Source organism: Podarcis melisellensis, assembly GCF_964234715.1.
Source record: "Podarcis melisellensis genome assembly, chromosome: 10".
NCBI lineage: Eukaryota > Metazoa > Chordata > Lepidosauria > Squamata > Lacertidae > Podarcis > Podarcis melisellensis.
The window spans coordinates 44,783,349-44,800,116 of NC_138542.1; the positions used below are offsets into that span (position 1 = coordinate 44,783,349).

Consider the following 16,768-nt stretch of genomic DNA (forward strand, 5'->3'; position numbering starts at 1 on the left):
ACACTCCTCCCAGTCCTGATTGGCTTCTGGGTCTCTGGGAAGATGACCCAAGGTCCATTAGTCACAAAAGGCTGTGTACTGAAATACATTTCTGGAGTGGCGCACCTCCTGTGGATCTGCATTCACTCTTTCCAAGCTGAATCAAGTTAAGAGGAAAACAAATATCCCCATTTCCAGCAACTGCCAGCTGAATGGCTGGCATGTGTGGCAATCATGAAGACTGCCTACTTTTCCATTCCCATTCTCCAGCTATCTGTGCAGAATGCTGACTGGGCCTTGTGGCAATCATGAATTCACTTCTATCTCATCTCCTCTTCAAGCAGTCTTCCAAGTTTAAGGAAAAACTAACTGGCCTTTAAATAATAAAAAAAACCTTCCTGTACAAACATCTAACTGAAACAAATGTTTTTTAAAAGATGATAACCTGCCTAAAACATGACAGAAGACGTGAACATCTGCACAGGAACTGGAAGAAGATACAAGCATCAGTTGAGGAGCAAAGGCAATGTGGAAGTCCTGTCCAGGGCCTAGACGAGGGTCACCATTAACTGGTCCAAGTCCAATTTGAGCCCAGTCACTCTGCCAGCTCCAGACTGATACAACAACCTGCCCACTCCCCCAACTCCTACCCAGGCTGGCATGCTTGGTAGGACTGCAGCTGCGGTATTGGTGCCTATGCTCCATTAAGCCCTAACAGGCCACAGCCAAAATTAGGACTGCATGGAATGGGGCAATTTGTGCTACAGTCAAGCAAGATTCTAGTTATGTGAACCCTGTAGTTAAATATCTGATTTTTATCACAGATTCAGATCTGGCCTTAGGCCAACTTGTAATCTCTCTCAATATTTCTTGTTGAGCCTGCTTTTCACAATCTTTTCTACGTTTCCCCAAAAATGATCAATATAAGATAAACTTCTCCTCACATTGCATATGAAGTCACAGCAAACCCTCCCTCTGGGAGCCAGACTGCAACAAACATTTTGAGATTAAAATTGGGCACAACTTTATTTATTTATTTCAGCCGTAGGTAAACCTTGGCATAGGCATTGGGAGTGTATCCCTCTCAGCCCCCTGCTGGCTTCTCTTTAGGGGTCTGAGACATGACAGGGTCAGCTGTGTGTGGGGGGGGGGGGAATGAGGCCATTGCAAAACATGGCGGTTTACACAGATGTTAGCTCCCCCCAAGGCACCAAGTTGTTGGGCCTGACCTGCATCTACAGCCAGAATAGCGCAAGGTGCCAAGTCAAATGGGAGCTAGAAGTAGCACAAAGTCAATGGTGGATTTGCTCAAAAGAAAAAATAAACAGAAGTAATAATACTATTGACAGTATAAGGCATCATATACTATTCTATCAACAGTTTTAATTGTTAATGTGCAAACTCTGGTATAGTCATACAGAAGAAAATGACAACCTCCCTTCTGCATTGTGTTTTGCTATATGCATTGAAGCATTTGCAATTATGATTAAGTCTAATGAACAAATCTAGAAGTAGGTCCTTCTATTTCCAAAATGAGTATTTATGCTGATGGAGTAATAACATTATCAAGTCCTCTAATGCCAGCTCAATATATTCTCCAAAAGCCTCAAGAGATTTTGAGGTAGGATGAAGGTACAGTATGAATATGATAAATATGTATCCTAATATTTTGTAACTGATTTGTCGGGGGGGGGGGGGAAATTACATGCACAGTTGAATGTAATATGAAAAAAGCATTTTAGATCTGGATTGGCACAATACACTGGGTGGCCCAAAAGTAGGTATACAGCTGAATCAATGAAATTAATCACAACTGATTATATGGATACACATAGCTGGCACACAACAAAGTGGCAGTAAATTTCAGGCTGGCAGTTGGAAAGAATAGTGGAGTAGATAAAAGGGTTATTTTTCTTTACTGATATTGTGAATGATGACAGTGAACTTGAGTAAAGAACAAAGAAAGCGGATTCTAAAGCGATATATCTACTTTTGGGGCACCCTGTAAGCAGTGCTTCCCCCCCCCAAAAAAAATATGTTTAGGAGTACTTTCATTTTGACTCAAGAAAATATAGTTAAAATCGGGGAAAATAAATACAGTAAATGGACCAAAGTACAAAAATTCACAAAATGTTGAGGGGTATGCATCCCCCTGCGCCCCACCCCCCAGAAAAAAGCACTGCCTGTAAGTTTGTTAAGTGTTGGTTACAGAACCGATCAACCAAATAAAAAACAGCAAATTTGATCTAATTTTGGATAGTTCACGATCTGACATAAAAAAGATCTATTTCAGCTTTATTATATAGCTCTTATAGACAAGACGGTTGATTAAAAACAAGGATGGTGTAAATAGACAGAATCTCAACATGTAAGGCAGGACATTTTGTCTATTACAAAACACGAATATTATGATTTTCCTTTCAATTCTGAAGCCATAGCAACATGTGTGTTTGCTTCATGTACTCAGTTGCGGGAGAAGTAAATTGGAAGTTTCTGCTCAGAGAGTGGGGGATTGTTCATCTTATAGCTTTTTTACCAGGAAGAACTCTGAGCTTCTTACCAGAAGCAGGACACAGAAAAAACAGCTCATTCATTCTTAACAGATTCATTCTATTCATCATTGGCCCTCCCACAATTTTTCCAGGAGTTACCGGTACTTAAAAGCAGAGGGAGGGAGCACAGGGATGTGTTAAGGAAGTAATTCTGACTTCAATTTAGTATCATTTCTCTCTCTCTACGGAACACAATACACATAGGAGGAACTTTTCAGACAAAAGGAAGTAAAAGCAGAAGGAGACTGAATCAGTGCAGGGAGAAATCATGGAGCCATTCCATTGGGTGTTCTCCATGCTCATGGCCATATGGAATAACCTCATGTTGCTGGTTATACTATTCTTTTTGTTAACTCTATCCTTTGATTTTATGAAGCGTAGGAAGCCTTGGAGCAACTACCCACCAGGGCCAATTTCCTTGCCCTTTATCGGCACCCTTTTGCAGATTGATATGAGGAAGCCTCATCTTTCTTTCACTCAGGTAAGTGCCAAGCGAAAAAAGAGACCTGGATCATAGAATGGTAGAGTTGGGAGGGATTCCAAGGGTCATCTAATCCAACCCCCTGTGATGCAGGAATCCAAAGGATCGGTGACAGATGGCCATCCAACATCTGATTAAATGCTCCAATGAAGGAGAGTCCACCACCTTCTGAGGGAGTCCGTTCTATAGCTGAACACCACCTCCCTCAGACTTCTTCCTCTGGTGACCAGCAAAGAGTGCTGTGTTTGGGCAACAGAAGGGAAGAAGGTTAACCTGCCATTGGCTTGATTCCATATTGAGCTGCGGCAGTGAGTGGTTGTGGGGGGGGGGACTTGTCTGTTTCCCACAGTTCCTTTGTGGCTTGTAATATTGGCTCATGCATACTGATGGGGTGTTGCGCTTGTGTGTTATTCTGTTGCACCCTTGGAATTATATTTTGGTTTTGCCTGCCTTGCCCCACACCAGTCATTGCAGTTAGCCTCCTGGACATTTTAGCTCTGAATGGGCACAATAGAAGTATGTTACGTGTTGGTTACAGAACTGATTGACCAAATAAGAAACAGCAAATTTGAACCAGTTTGGGATAGTTCACAATTTTCAGTGTGAGTTCACAGCAGTCAACTGTCACATTGTTTTCTATTAGATGATATTGCTTTTAAACATATGGGTGGGTACATTGAGTTTAGTGGGGAGCTGCAAGAAGGTGTTTTGAGGGTTGGCTCCAGCCTTTAACAGGAAGGCACTCATTCAGGGTTCCAGACAGCCTGTAACAGGAACCTATCAGTGGTTTGGGTGGATGTGTAGAAGGACAGGAAGCAAGGATGGGGAAGAAAAATGACTGCTTTCCTTTTCTTTAGTATATTAAAGAGTTTGAGCTCAGGGCTGACTGCTGGCCCTGAATCTGAACACTATTGCTATATTAGGAAGTTTTTAATATTTGATGTTTTATTACGTTTTTATGTGCGCTGGAAGCTGTCCAGAGTGGTTGGGGAAACACAGCCAAATGGGTGGGGTATGATGATGATGATGATGATGATGAAGAGAGAGGAAGAGATTTTTTGCTACTGAGAATGAAAATATTTATTCTTTTTCATTTCCTCCATCCTGAAACCTCCCCATATAGTGGATGGAGGACAGATTTGTAACCTTTTAGTGCACATTCTTCCAACTAGAATACAATAACCCATGAAAAGCCCCGTGGTGGTGGGGGAGGCTTAATCCTTCCCCTCCCCCCAAAAAATGATCACCTCAGTCCCTGTGCTGTAGGGCTGTTCCTAATAACACTTGCTTTTATTTTCACTGAGTGGTTGTGTGAGGGAGCAGCTTTCTTTAATTGTGAATGGTGGATATACATCTACAGAAGACTACCGGTATATATAACGTTAGGTGCATAGTAGTAGGAAGGTTTAATAACTGGAATTGGTGCATGTTTTATAAGAATGATTAACAAAAATCGACCCACCAATTCAAGCATTCATTAGCAGGGGCGCCGACTTATAAAAAATATTGGGGGGCCCATACCGACTTATAAAAAATATTGGGGGGCCCCAAGACCTCCAAACCGCTGCTGCTGGGGGAACGAAAGGGGCGAGCCCCGGGCTGCCCCGACCTTAAGTGAACCTGTGAGGGCCCGCCCTTTGCGGCAGCCGATTGGCTGCCGCCGTGGGCGGTGAATATTAATGATGTATCATTTTTGTGCTTCATGCTGTGGCCACAGACATGTGATCTGATGGTGAATTTGGGGTGACCCAATGCAAAAATCCTGAGAATCCCTGTGGATCCATGCTTTGTAACCACGTTTTTGCACCATTGCAGCCCCAGGCAACAGTGGGTGTGTGATTTTTGGGGGGCAGGCTGTAGCCATGGACATGCTATGTGCTCTGATGGTAAATTTGGGGTGACCCAATGCAAAGATCCTGAGGATCCCTGTGGATCCATGCTTTGTAACCACGTTTTTGCACCATTGCAGCCCCAGGCAACAGTGGGTGTGTGATTTTGGGGGGGCAGGCTGTAGCCATGGACATGCTATGTGCTCTGATGGTGAATTTGGGGTGACCCAATGCAAAGATCCTGAGGATCCCTGTGGATCCATGTTTTGTAACCACGTTTTTGCACCATTGCAGCCCCAGGCAACAGTGGGTGTGTGATTTTGGGGGGGCAGGCTATAGCCATGGACATGCTATGTGATCTGTTGGTGAATTTGGGGTGACCCAATGCAAAGATCCTGAGGATCCATGTGGATCCATGCTTTTAAACCACATTTTAAGTGGGGAGGGAAGGAAAAACACAGAACGGACAAGGAGCACGAGAGGGGTGTGCAGAGAAGCAGCTGGCTAAGAATGCAGGGGAGGGGTATAACGGCAGGGAGGAAAGGAAGACAAAAGTTTTCCCTCACCTACCCACCCAAGCCAGCCAGCTCGCACGCTCTCTCTCTCTCTCTCTCTCTCTCTCTCTCTCTCTCCCTCCTGCCTGCTTGCCTGGAGGGGAGGGGCTTTCCCTGCTCTTTGTTCCGTTTGAGCAAACACAGCAAGGAAACAGAGGAGGGGGGCAGTAGGACCCTGAGGCAGAATGCAGGAAAGCAGCCGCTTCCTCTTTTTGAGGGAAAAATACGGTAATAATTTTCTTAAATTATTGGGGGGCAGAGCCCCCCCAAACGAATTTTTGAGGGTGCTCGGGCCCCCTCAGGCCCCATGGAGTCGGCGCCTATGTTCTTTAGTTTCCTTATTAGAATTAAAGATGCTTGAGTAAAGAGTAGAATTCTTTCTTCTGTGTTGAGAGTACAATAAAAAGAGGACTGTTTTGATTTAATGAAAAGTCATATAAAACCACTATTAGCAGTTCAACCCTGTTGAGTTCAATTTGTTGTAAGTTTATGGTTGGAGTTTCATTTTTGTAATTTTAAAACTGATTTAGAGAAACACTAGACATACTAAGTAGGGGAGTGCATGTGCCCAACATTACAAGGACAGTCCACTATTGGAAGGGTTAGCCATCTTCCACCTGCTGAAAGGAAAAGGAACCCATAAGATGAAAGAGGGGTACCTTGAAGTTGGCCGCCAGCATTTAGCACCTGGGCAACAGACATAGCAGACACACAGGTAATCTGGTCACAGCCTTCATCACTAGGTTGTCATTTGTTGTATTTCTGGTCAAATAATTATTATTCCAAAACTTGCATACAGGGTCGTCTTTAGCAGATGTGGTGCCAGGGTGCAAATATCCGCCCAGTGCCCCCAAATTACCATGGATAGTGTTTGGGGGGGGGAGGAAGCTGCACACTGCCAGCCATTGGGGGGCGCAACTCTCCCCCATGCCGCTGCAGGAGAGCAATCCCTTCAGAGGCTTGGGAGGGAAGCTGCGCACCCGCCAGCCATATAGTTGGTGGGGCACAGCTTCCAGCCTAAGCCTCTGCGGGGATCACTCTCTTCCCATGGAAGCTTGGGAGGCAAGCTGCACGCCCACCAGCCATATGGTTGATGGGGCACAGCTGGCGGGCGTGCAGGGAAAGGGGAGGCCATTGGCAAAGCCGCGCAGCTCCCCCACTCACTGGGGCGCCCCTGAGAGTCCGATGCCCTGGCACGAGGCACCACGAACCCCTATGGGTAAGATGGCTCTGCTTGCATACCTAGATATATATTAGCATATGAACATTCTATGCTGTCATATATTTACAGCTGTCGAAGAAGTACGGGAACATTTACAGCCTGCAAACCTTCTATACCAATGTCGTGGTAGTGAATGGATTCAAGCTAATGAAAGAAGCTTTAGTCCACAAGTCAGAGGATTTTGCTGATCGTCCTGATATGCCTGTCCAGAGTTATTTGGCAGGATACAAGCAAGGTATGTCTGGCTTTGTCAGTCCACGGTGCTGAAGGAGATGGGAAGAAGGCAAACCAGTGAGACCCCTCCCGTCTGTTGGCAATAAAGCAATTCAAATAGGAAGAGTGGGAATTAAATCATGGTCTGTTAATGCTTCCAACCCATAAGAAAGGGGCATTTTGGTTCTCACTGTTTTTCTTGAGGTTCAAAAGCTCATTGAGTGTGAATGATAAGAGCTGTTCGGCAGTGAAACAAACTCTCACAGAAGGTGGCGGCCTCTCCCTCATTGAGGATGGATGTCAAAGATTCTTTAGCTGTGATTCCTGAATGGCAGGGGGTGGACTGTTTCTCTGACTGAGGAGCTTCATGACTGATTTGGATTTGAGTCTCTCCCAGATCCTAGTCCAACACCAAACTGACTCTCATTTAAGAGAGAACGAAAATAATTTTTAGACATTAAAGCAATAGTGCCTTGATACAGAGTGTGAGTGAACTTTGTCCATCAGTCATGTAATACATTTCCCCATTCCTTTTGTTTGTTTACCAAGTCTGATTTGGTTCAGTGTCTGATGATTGGTCTCCAGATGAAGCAATATTATGTCAGCATTTTAACCGCTTCAATTTTATGCCCTCTTAGGACTGGTATTTGCAAAGTATAATCATGCCTGGAAGGAGCAGAGGAGGTTTCTTGTCTCAAACTTGAGAGATTTCGGAATGGGAAAGAAATCCCTGGAATGGCAAATGATTGAGGAAGCTGGCCATCTGTGTTCTGCATTCCGCGCTGAGGGAGGTTCGTTAAAGCTAGGAATGTGGGAAGTGGGAAATGTGCTTAATTCAAAATGTTTACATTCTTATTTATTTATTTAATAAAAAGCATACACTGTTTGATTGTTTAAAAAACCCTTAAAACAATAACATGATCAATAAGAATAAATAATAATAATTGAAGACTTTAAAAAAGTTAATATTATGTTGCATGCCACCCCAATCTTTGAGCGGTGTGAGATTCCAGGGGTTCTGAGCGCTTACCCAGGCTTGTGTTTCCTTCAGGAATAAGGCACATGTCTTTATGATATATGTTACAGATAGGTAGCCGTGTTGGTCTGCCATAGTAAAAACAAAAAAAAATTCCTTCCAGTAGCACCTTAAAGACCAACTAAGTTAGTTCTTGGTATGAGACCAAGAACTAACTTATACTCATACCAAGAACTAACTTAGTTGGTCTTTAAGGTGCTACTGGAAGGAATTTTTTTTTTATGATATATGGTTTATTTACGTATATCTATAACCTGAGCCTATGATGGAGGGGCTCACAGCATTAACATCACAAGAAGGTCTTGCTTCTCCCATAGCTGCAGCCTTGAATCCCAGCAGAAATCAGGCCTGGCTCTGACTCTCTGCCTTCCCAGTCTGCCCCCCTTGCAACCAGCTCCCAGCCCCCTGTCTTTCTAACTAACAGACTGTTGAGGGAGGGAAGCCCAGCCCTTTGGTTTCTGGCACCGAGCCACTTCCTTTGTTCCCTTAATGGCCCATACTTAGCAGGCTATTACTAGGCTGGCCTGCTTATTCCAGCAATTGAATCTATGCTGGATCCAGGAATTAGATGGAGGATCAGGCATACAGTCTAACCCCCCCCCCCAACTCATAACAATAACAATACACTAAAAGCAGATTAAAACTCGCATGAACTTTCAAAATATCTGGGTGGGCTTGCCTAAACCAAAATGCTTTAGTAGGTGCTGAAAAGAGTGCAGTGAAGGTGCATGCCTAATATCAATAGCTAAAATGTATTTCTCCCATCTCTGTCAAAGAACTCCACCAGTGAAAGTCCAGAGTGTTGTGCTTCAAACCCTAGGTTTGATTTCCAGAGAGTTTTGAATTTGGAACATTTATAAGTAAACATTAAAGAGAGCAAAGCAAACTGGGCCATGGTGGTTAGGGCAGGGCAGGGGGGATGAATCACTAACCCACTTTTTTCTCTTTCAGACCATCCATTTGACCCTCAGTTTATTATAAACAATGCAGTTAGCAATGTGATCGCCTCTATGACTTTTGGCTATCGCTTTGACTACAAGGACCAGAAATTCCAGGAGCTGCTGCATTTGTTTGAAGAATGCATTCAAGATGCATCAGGATTGTGTACTCAGGTGTGAAAAACTGCTGCTTCATCAGAAATATTGTTTTTTAGTGACTGTATCTCTGTACCAGGTGTAATGGATTTTCTTTTCCATTCTGCATCAGCTCATTAATATGATACCTTGCTTGCTGCACATCCCACCACTGGAACAGATAGTCTCTAAACACCACATGGGTTTGTTCAACTACATAGAAAACATTCTGAAGGTGCATGTGAAAACCTGGGATTCATCCTGCAAGAGGGACATCATTGATGCTTTTCTGGAAGAAATAGAAAAGGTAGGATGTTGGTATTTTGTAGTTCCAGCCCAAGGTACTGTACATAGAATTCTATACAGTGGTATCTTGGTTTACAACCATAATCCGTTCCAGAGGTCCGGTTGTAAACCAAAACAGGTTGTAACCCAAGGCGTGCTTTCGCCAATGGGGCCTCCCCTCCCAAAGTGGTTGTAATCCAAAAAAAGGGACCTGAACTTCCGGGTTTGACGTGGTTGTAATCCAAAGCGGTTGCAAACCAAGGCACCACTGTAATTGGTTCTAACTATTAATTTAAAACCTTAGTTAAATCAGCAACTCACTGTTCAGTACATCTCTGCATGGGCATAGCCGGGGGGGGCAGGGGGCAGCTGCCCCCCCTATCAATGAAATTCAATAAAAATACATAGCAAACTGAGGTTCTGCCCCACTCTAACAAAAATCCTGGCTACACCCATGCATCTCTGTGTGTGCCATACCTGACTTGTGGAGCAGTGGGCTTGCAGCCCTGACCCAGGAGAGGACCCAATACCTCTTGGGATCTCATGAGGTGTTATGGCTTGGTCTCTCCCACAAATGCGAGACAACTCTGGCTGTTAATTACTTCAGATTTATTGCTAAAACAACAAACTAGGACATAGCTCCTCTACTCATCGTCCTCCCCACTAGATGGAGTTGCCCAGACTGAGCTCCTCCCCCTTCCCCAGCACAGAAGCCCCCACCTGCTTTTCCAGTATCTTTCTCACTGTCTAGATCCTACGAGAGGATTTGGCATAGAATGCTTCCTGCATTCCAGCGTCTGACTCACTATTGGAGCTCTCACACAGCAGCCTGTCACTCTGGCCCTGTCTTTCGTCTCCCCTTTGTTCAGAGCTCAGATCACAGCTGCTCTCCTCCTCCTCCTGCCTTCCGCTGTTAACTGTTCTCTCTCTATGCCTGTGTCTTCTTCTCCTGTAAGCATCTGAGCTTCCCTGACACGAGGCCTCAGAATCTCCTTGGAGAAAAAGTGGGATGTAAATGTAATAAATTGATAAATATGCCACCACTCCAGGACCTCGGAGGGTGGCAGCACTGCTAAGAGCGCCTTCCTTGCCCAACTGGGCAGGTCTGTAACTGATATGACTCTATTACTGGAAAGTCCAGTCTCTTTGACCCTTTCTGCATGCTATATAGGTGCCATAAGATTTATTTATTTTTTGAGATGCATATCGTTTGTCTTCTCAGAGGAAGAAAGATGTGAAGACAAGTTTCAATCGTGACATCCTTCGTCTAATAATTACTGAACTTTTTGCTGCTGGCACTGAAACTGTTGCCACCACTCTGCGCTGGGGCCTGCTGTACATGATCCAAAATCCAGAAGTCCAAAGTAAGTACTACTGCAGCAGCTGCTATATGCTAAAAGAAGAAGAAGAAGAGTTTGGATTTGATATCCCGCCTTTTACTCCCCTTCAGGAGTCTCAAAGCGGCTAACAATCTCCTTTCCCTTCCTCCCCCACAACAAACACTCTGTGAGGTGAGTGGGGCTGAGAGACTTCAAAGATGTGTGACTAGCCCAAGGTCACCCAGCAGCTGCATGTGGAGGAGCGGAGATGCGAACCCGGTTCTCCAGATTACAAGACTACCGCTCTTAACCACTACACCACACTGGCTCTAAAAAGAGAGATTTTAGTGCCAGTTTCTGAAAGAGCAGCTATATTAGGATGGGAATTTAAGTTTCGACAGAGATCTACAATATGCAAGAAGCCATTGGACTTCCTGTTTTCACTGAATTAAGGGCACATCTGTAGCTGCTCTTAGTCTTTGGTAACAAAGATGAAACTGGCATTCTAAGACAATTTATTGTGGCAAACTTTTTCATAGGGCACAATCATAGTCCAATTCCTGTCCACAGAATGCTCCTCTTCCTCCTCTTCTAATTGGGCCTTCTTGTGTGCCAGTTTCTAGCCTGAGCTCTCCTTGAGATGGTCTCTTGCCTAGACAGAGCCTCCTGCTGGAACTCCAGCTCAGGTTTGAACCAGCATCCAGCTGTGACCACTTGGAACAGAACATGTCCTTGTTCATAAAAGCATTTTAACAGGAAATAAGGTATTCTCCTATCTGCAGGTTGCTGATTCCACAGGAAAGATCAAGTGTAGCTCCCAGCAGCCTGGGATCTACACACACATTTATAGGTTTCCCATCAACAGCATAGAACATCTCCCCTTAAGGATCTGCACAGGCTTCTTACATGCTAAATGAGCCAAATTCAAGTTTTTGTTATAGAAGGCTCCAAATTGTTTGGGGACCAACTTACTTGGACTGCTTCCCCCCCACCATAGTTGCTTGATTTTTATATTCAGCTAGAGAGGCACTATCAAAGGTAGCACATGATATTCACCTTACTTCTACAAGTAATAAGCTGTTTTGTTTGTGCATCTAAGTTGTAGAATTCCTTGCCTATGCAAAGGAAGTACCATCAATACACCAAGTTTCAGACACCTGCTGAAGACCTTTCCGTTTGTACCCCTCCTTTCTGATGTATAGCTCAACCTATCAAATACTGTGTGTCTGGATGATATGTACTTTTATGCTGTTCTGTGGGTGCATTATGTTCACTGCCTATATAGTTTGCTTATTGTGTGGTGTATATGTCTGTAAAATAAATAAATGGGAGAACAATGAAAGTGTGCTTCCTTTCTAGGTAAAGTCCAAAAAGAAATTGATGATGTGATTGGCAAGAACAGGTCAGCCACCATGGGGGACCAGGCATCCATGCCTTACACTCATGCTGTGATAAATGAAATTCAGCGATTTGCTGATGTTTCTCCATTGATGCTACCTCACATGGTGTACCGGGACACGACATTACAAGGCTTCTTCATCCCAAAGGTATAAGTTTTGCTAACAGAGTAAAGGTATTCTGAACAGAAGCAGGCAGACTGTTTTTCTCTTTTGCATGGAGTTGAACCAAATTTAAACTGCTTTATTTATTCACTTATCCCAAACTTAAGATTTCTCAAATGCCTTGAATCTGCATGGGGAATGAACTCCTAAACCAGTGGCGTAGAGTGGGGGGTGCAGGGGGGGCCGGCCGCACCAGGCACAACATCTGGGGGTTAGGGGGCGCAAATCCACGGGTTAGGGGGCGCAAATTACTTGCCTTGCCCCGGGTGCTGACAACCCACGCTACGCCACTGTCCTAAACTGCTTGGACATATGGCCAGAAAGCAGGAGTCAAGGAGAAAACTGCTCAGACCTGTGTTTTCTAGGCACGGCACAAGCAGAAGTACGGACGAGCCCCTTGTCTCCAGAAGCCTAAGATATTTCAAAATAGAGACAGGATATAAGGAAAAGACAATGCTGCTGATTGCAATCCTTTTACCAAATCCTCTTTCTTTGGACACACTTAGGGTACCACGGTCATCTTCAACCTGTCATCTGTACTGAAGGATGAAACTGTGTGGGAGAAGCCTTATGAGTTTTACCCAGAGCATTTCCTTAATAAAAAGGGGGAATTTGTGAAACGAGAGGGCTTCCTGCCTTTCTCAGCAGGTAATTCCAGAGGACTAAAAGCTGGGATATTTACTGTTTCATAATCACACATTTTAATATTGCAAGTGTTTTTTTCATGGTCACATTATAAGGGCTTCTTCGCATACAGTCTTTTGTGGGTGTGGACAGTGCCAGATTTACGTATAAGCTAAACAAGCTTAGGGCCCCACTCTCTTGGGGGCCCCAAAAAAATTTAAAGGGAAAAAACCTGGATGTACATTCTCCAAAATATAAGATAAAAAACAAATAAACATTGCTAAAATACATATTTTGTCATGTGCAAATGGCTTTAGATACCTATTAGGTCCATAAATTACCATATATCATATATTCCACACACACAAAAAGCGACAATTTGTTGTTGACAAAGGACAGCTGGACATATAAGGGGCCCCATTACCTTTAGAAACTTAGGGCTTCATCAAACCTAAATCCAGTCCTGGGTGTGGAGAGAGAGATCTACCCATAAATCTTTGTTGTGGAGGTACAAATGTTTGTGCTCACAATTATGCTCCCACTGAAGAGAAGTCACATTTGTGCAGCACTCAGAACAGCTATTTCCTTCTGGCAGTTTTCCCTTGTCCCATTCCTTTCCAAGGGGAAACCTGCTCTTTAGCGATAGATCGGAACAAATGTTGATCCAGGGAAAACCCAAATTGCTGTTTGCTTGAATTGAGTGTTAAAGAGTGGTTTTGCCCAGGGGGAAGCAGCAGGACAAGAGGAAGTGTACATAAACCTAAACCACAACCTCCTCCTTTAGTTTTCAGAGGGAGGATAGCCCCATTCCGCATGGGTTGAATCCCTATCCACTGATCTACCTTTCAAATATTTGTCTTTTCTGGATTAAGCTTCAATTTACGTTGGTCTTGGAGGAGTGCCAGCCCTCAATGCCCACCCCCCAGTTTGCCAGCCCTTGTTTATAAGACTTGGCTATAACAAAACAACAACAGCAGCAGCAACAACAACAACTTATTACTTGTACCCCGCCCACTTGACTGGGCTGCCCCAGCCATCCTGACTGACTTTCCCCAGAATATTAAACAAAACAAAATATGACACATCAGATTGTGATAGATGGTTTATCCAATTATGGTGTGGAGAAATGCAGGAGACAATTTTTTATCTCCTTCTCATAGAATAAAAATGCAAATCAGGCAAAAAACCTGATTGGCATTCAGGATAGACACAACAAAATAATTCACCAAACAGTGCAATTCACTTCCTGAAGACATGGGGATGGCCTGGTCTGCGATCGCTGCAGAATTAGGTCAGGAATCAGAATAAGGTGACAGAATTCTGTGGTAGAACAGATTGAATAATTTCTAAATTGTAAGTCACCTTTTATGAGACATTAGCATCACCATTGCTGTGACCGTGTCACTGCCTCTGAGACTTAATCTGAAATGCTCATAAAAGCAACTGATGGCAAAAGATAGGGAAAGGGCCAAAGTCCAGTGGCAGAGCCTCTGCTTTGCATGCAGAAGGTTCCAGGTTCAATCCTCAGAATCTCCAGGTGCTGGAGAGACCCCTGTCTGAAATTCTGGAGACCCAGGCAGTGCTGACAATACTGAACTAGATGGAGCAATGGTCTGATTCAGTATAAGGCAGCTTCCTGTGTTCTTGTTCCACTTCCCTCTCCCCAATCCCCATACAGTTTGGCTGTCTTCAAAATGATTTTCTTCTTAACTGGTGGTTTTACTCATTCGGCCACTCACACCAGTGCCGTAGGTCTTTCTTTTCTTCAAAGGGTGCTGTGCACACCATAATTTAAAAAATATATTATTTGTACCCCGCCCATCTGACTGGGTTCCCCCAGCCACTCTGGGCGGCTTCCAACAAAGATGAAAAATACACTAAAATGTCACATATTAAAAACTTCCCTGAACAGGGCTGCCTTCAGATGTCTTCTGAATGTCAGGTAGTTGTTTATCGCTTTGACATCTGATGGGAGGGCGTTCCACAGGGCGGGCGCCACTACCGAGAAGGCCCTCTGCCTGGTTCCCTGTAACTTGGCCTCTCGCAGTGAGGGAACCGCCAGAAGGCCCTCGGAGCTGGACCTCAGTGTCTGGGCAGAACGATGGGGGAGGAGACGCTCCTTCAGATATACTGGACCGAGGCTGTTTAGGGCTTTAAAGGCCAGCACCAACACTTTGAATTGTGCTTGGAAACGTACTGGGAGCCAATGTAGGTCTTTCAAGACCGGTGTTATATGGTCTGGGCGGCCGCTCCCAGTCACCAGTCTAGCTGCCGCATTCTGGATTAGTTGTAGTTTCCGGGTCACCTTCAAAGGTAGCCCCATGTAGAGCGCATTGCAGTAGTCTTTTCTTCAAAGGGTGCTGTGCACACCACCAACCACCTGTGAATTAACCTTCTCCAAAGCATCTGTCTGGGGCCTTTCTGTGTAGGGTCTTGCAGTCTGCATGCTCACTGGAAGAGTCACTTAGGAACTGACACTTAGCTTGATGTCCTCTTTATTTTTCAGGTTTGCGTGTATGTCCAGGAGAACAGCTAGCCAGGACAGAGCTCTTCCTCTTCCTCACCAGCCTCCTTCAGCATTTCACCTTCTGCTTCCCAGAAAACCAGTCTAAACCTCAACAAGAATCTCGCTGTGGCTTGACAGTAGCGCCACCCCCCTTGCAGATCCGGGCTATTCCAAGATAACTATAGATACCTGCAACGCACTTGTGCTGCACTCAAACTTTTACCCTATCATGTGGTTACTGAAATCTCACAGGGTGACCCAGATATTCACTTTCTCTCCTAGTTCATTAGAATTTAAATCTCACTTTGAACAATGACTCTTTTTGTTCAGAATTTCTAAAAGCATGCACAGTGGTACCTTGGGATGAGAACGGGATCTGTTCCAGAGCCCCGTTCGCATCCTGAATGGAACGTAAGACGCGACGGCATGTCTGCGCGTGAGCGGGTCGTGTTTTGCTGCTTCCGCACATGTGTGTGACGTCATTTTGAGCATCTGCACATGCGCAAGCGGCGAAACTTGGAAGTAATGTTCTCCGTTACTTCCGGGTTGCTGCGGAGCACAACCCAAAAGTGCTCAACCTGAAGCACATTCAACCCGAGGTATGACTGTATATTGCCTGGTCCTTTTAAACCATGATGGGGCAAAGAAATTTGAATGAGCTGTATTCAGAAATATATCTTTCCCTTATTATTTTCAATCAAGTGATTGCGTATCTTATTAAACTGATTTTGTTCATATTATCCAAACTGCTCTTCCATCATTGTGAACTATCTATATCAGGGCAGTCCAACCTCTCAGACCAAGTGGGCTGCAAGAGGACTTCACGCACTGCTTTGTTGCAGCAGAGACAGGGAGGAGGCCAAAATTTGACACCCAATAGCTCTCACACTGCCTTCCCAAAGCCAGCTAAGTGAGGTGCTGGGCTTTGGGAAAGGTGTGACCATATCATTAATATCCTTGCAAGCGAGGGAAGAATGGGGAGAGAACCAGCGCTAACTGGCTCTTCCTACCATTAGCTCTTCCCTTTGTGACCCCAGGCTCATCCTACCCCTGACTTTGCCTTCTGTTAGCTGCCCCTGCCTTCTGGCCCAGCAGAAACAATGGTCCCCAACAGCCACTGCTATCAAATACTCAGACTAGAAGCAGAGACTAGTCAGAGTGGAGGTGTGGTAGAGTGTGAGTGTTTTGGTTGACATGCAATTAATAATTTTAAAAAATGATCTGCCATGGAATGTGGTGACCCTCTAATTCTACGCTTTGGGGCAACGACTAGGTGGAAAAGGGGTGGAAGGCATTTTCCCTTGTAGTGCAAGAGCAAATAGTTGAATTTATTTAATCAGAAGTACAGTTGTACCTTGGAAGTCAAATGAAATCCGTTTGACTTCTGAAATGTTCAGAAACCAAGGCGTGGCTTCCAAATGGTTTCCGATTGCACACACACACAAAAATGTTCTAAAACCGGAACAGTCACTTCCAGTTTTCAAGCGTTTGGGAGCCGGAACGTTTGACTCCCAAGTATGGAAGCTGCCTTCT

The 16,768-nt window shown here is 44.6% G+C and overlaps 1 protein-coding gene across 2 annotated transcripts; it reads left to right on the forward strand.

Moving 5' to 3' along the window:
• Positions 1-24: 24 nt before the first annotated feature.
• LOC309379473 (cytochrome P450 2D6-like) lies at positions 25-16,691 on the forward strand. 2 transcript variants are annotated; one of them, XM_081928687.1, is made up of 10 exons: positions 25-502; positions 2,913-3,012; positions 6,687-6,852; positions 7,469-7,621; positions 8,818-8,978; positions 9,073-9,246; positions 10,447-10,588; positions 11,903-12,090; positions 12,612-12,753; positions 15,236-16,691. In XM_081928687.1, the coding sequence occupies exons 1-10, from the start codon at positions 417-419 to the stop codon at positions 15,412-15,414; spliced, it is 1,491 nt and encodes a 496-aa protein (XP_081784813.1). In that variant the 5' UTR covers positions 25-416; the 3' UTR covers positions 15,415-16,691. The 2 variants fall into 2 exon arrangements, with proteins under 2 accessions (XP_081784813.1, XP_081784812.1); XM_081928686.1 differs by lacking the exon at positions 25-502 and having other exon boundaries at positions 1,702-3,012.
• Positions 16,692-16,768: the final 77 nt, after the last annotated feature.

Bases quoted from the DNA above. Each gene is read 5' to 3' on its own strand.
- LOC309379473 (XM_081928686.1), top strand. From the start codon at position 2,800: ATGGAGCCATTCCATTGGGTGTTCTCCATGCTCATGGCCATATGGAAT. The intron at 8,979-9,072 runs GTGTGAAAAACT...ATTCTGCATCAG, and splicing joins CATCAGGATTGTGTACTCAG to CTCATTAATATGATACCTTG. The intron at 10,589-11,902 runs GTAAGTACTACT...CTTCCTTTCTAG, and splicing joins CCAAAATCCAGAAGTCCAAA to GTAAAGTCCAAAAAGAAATT.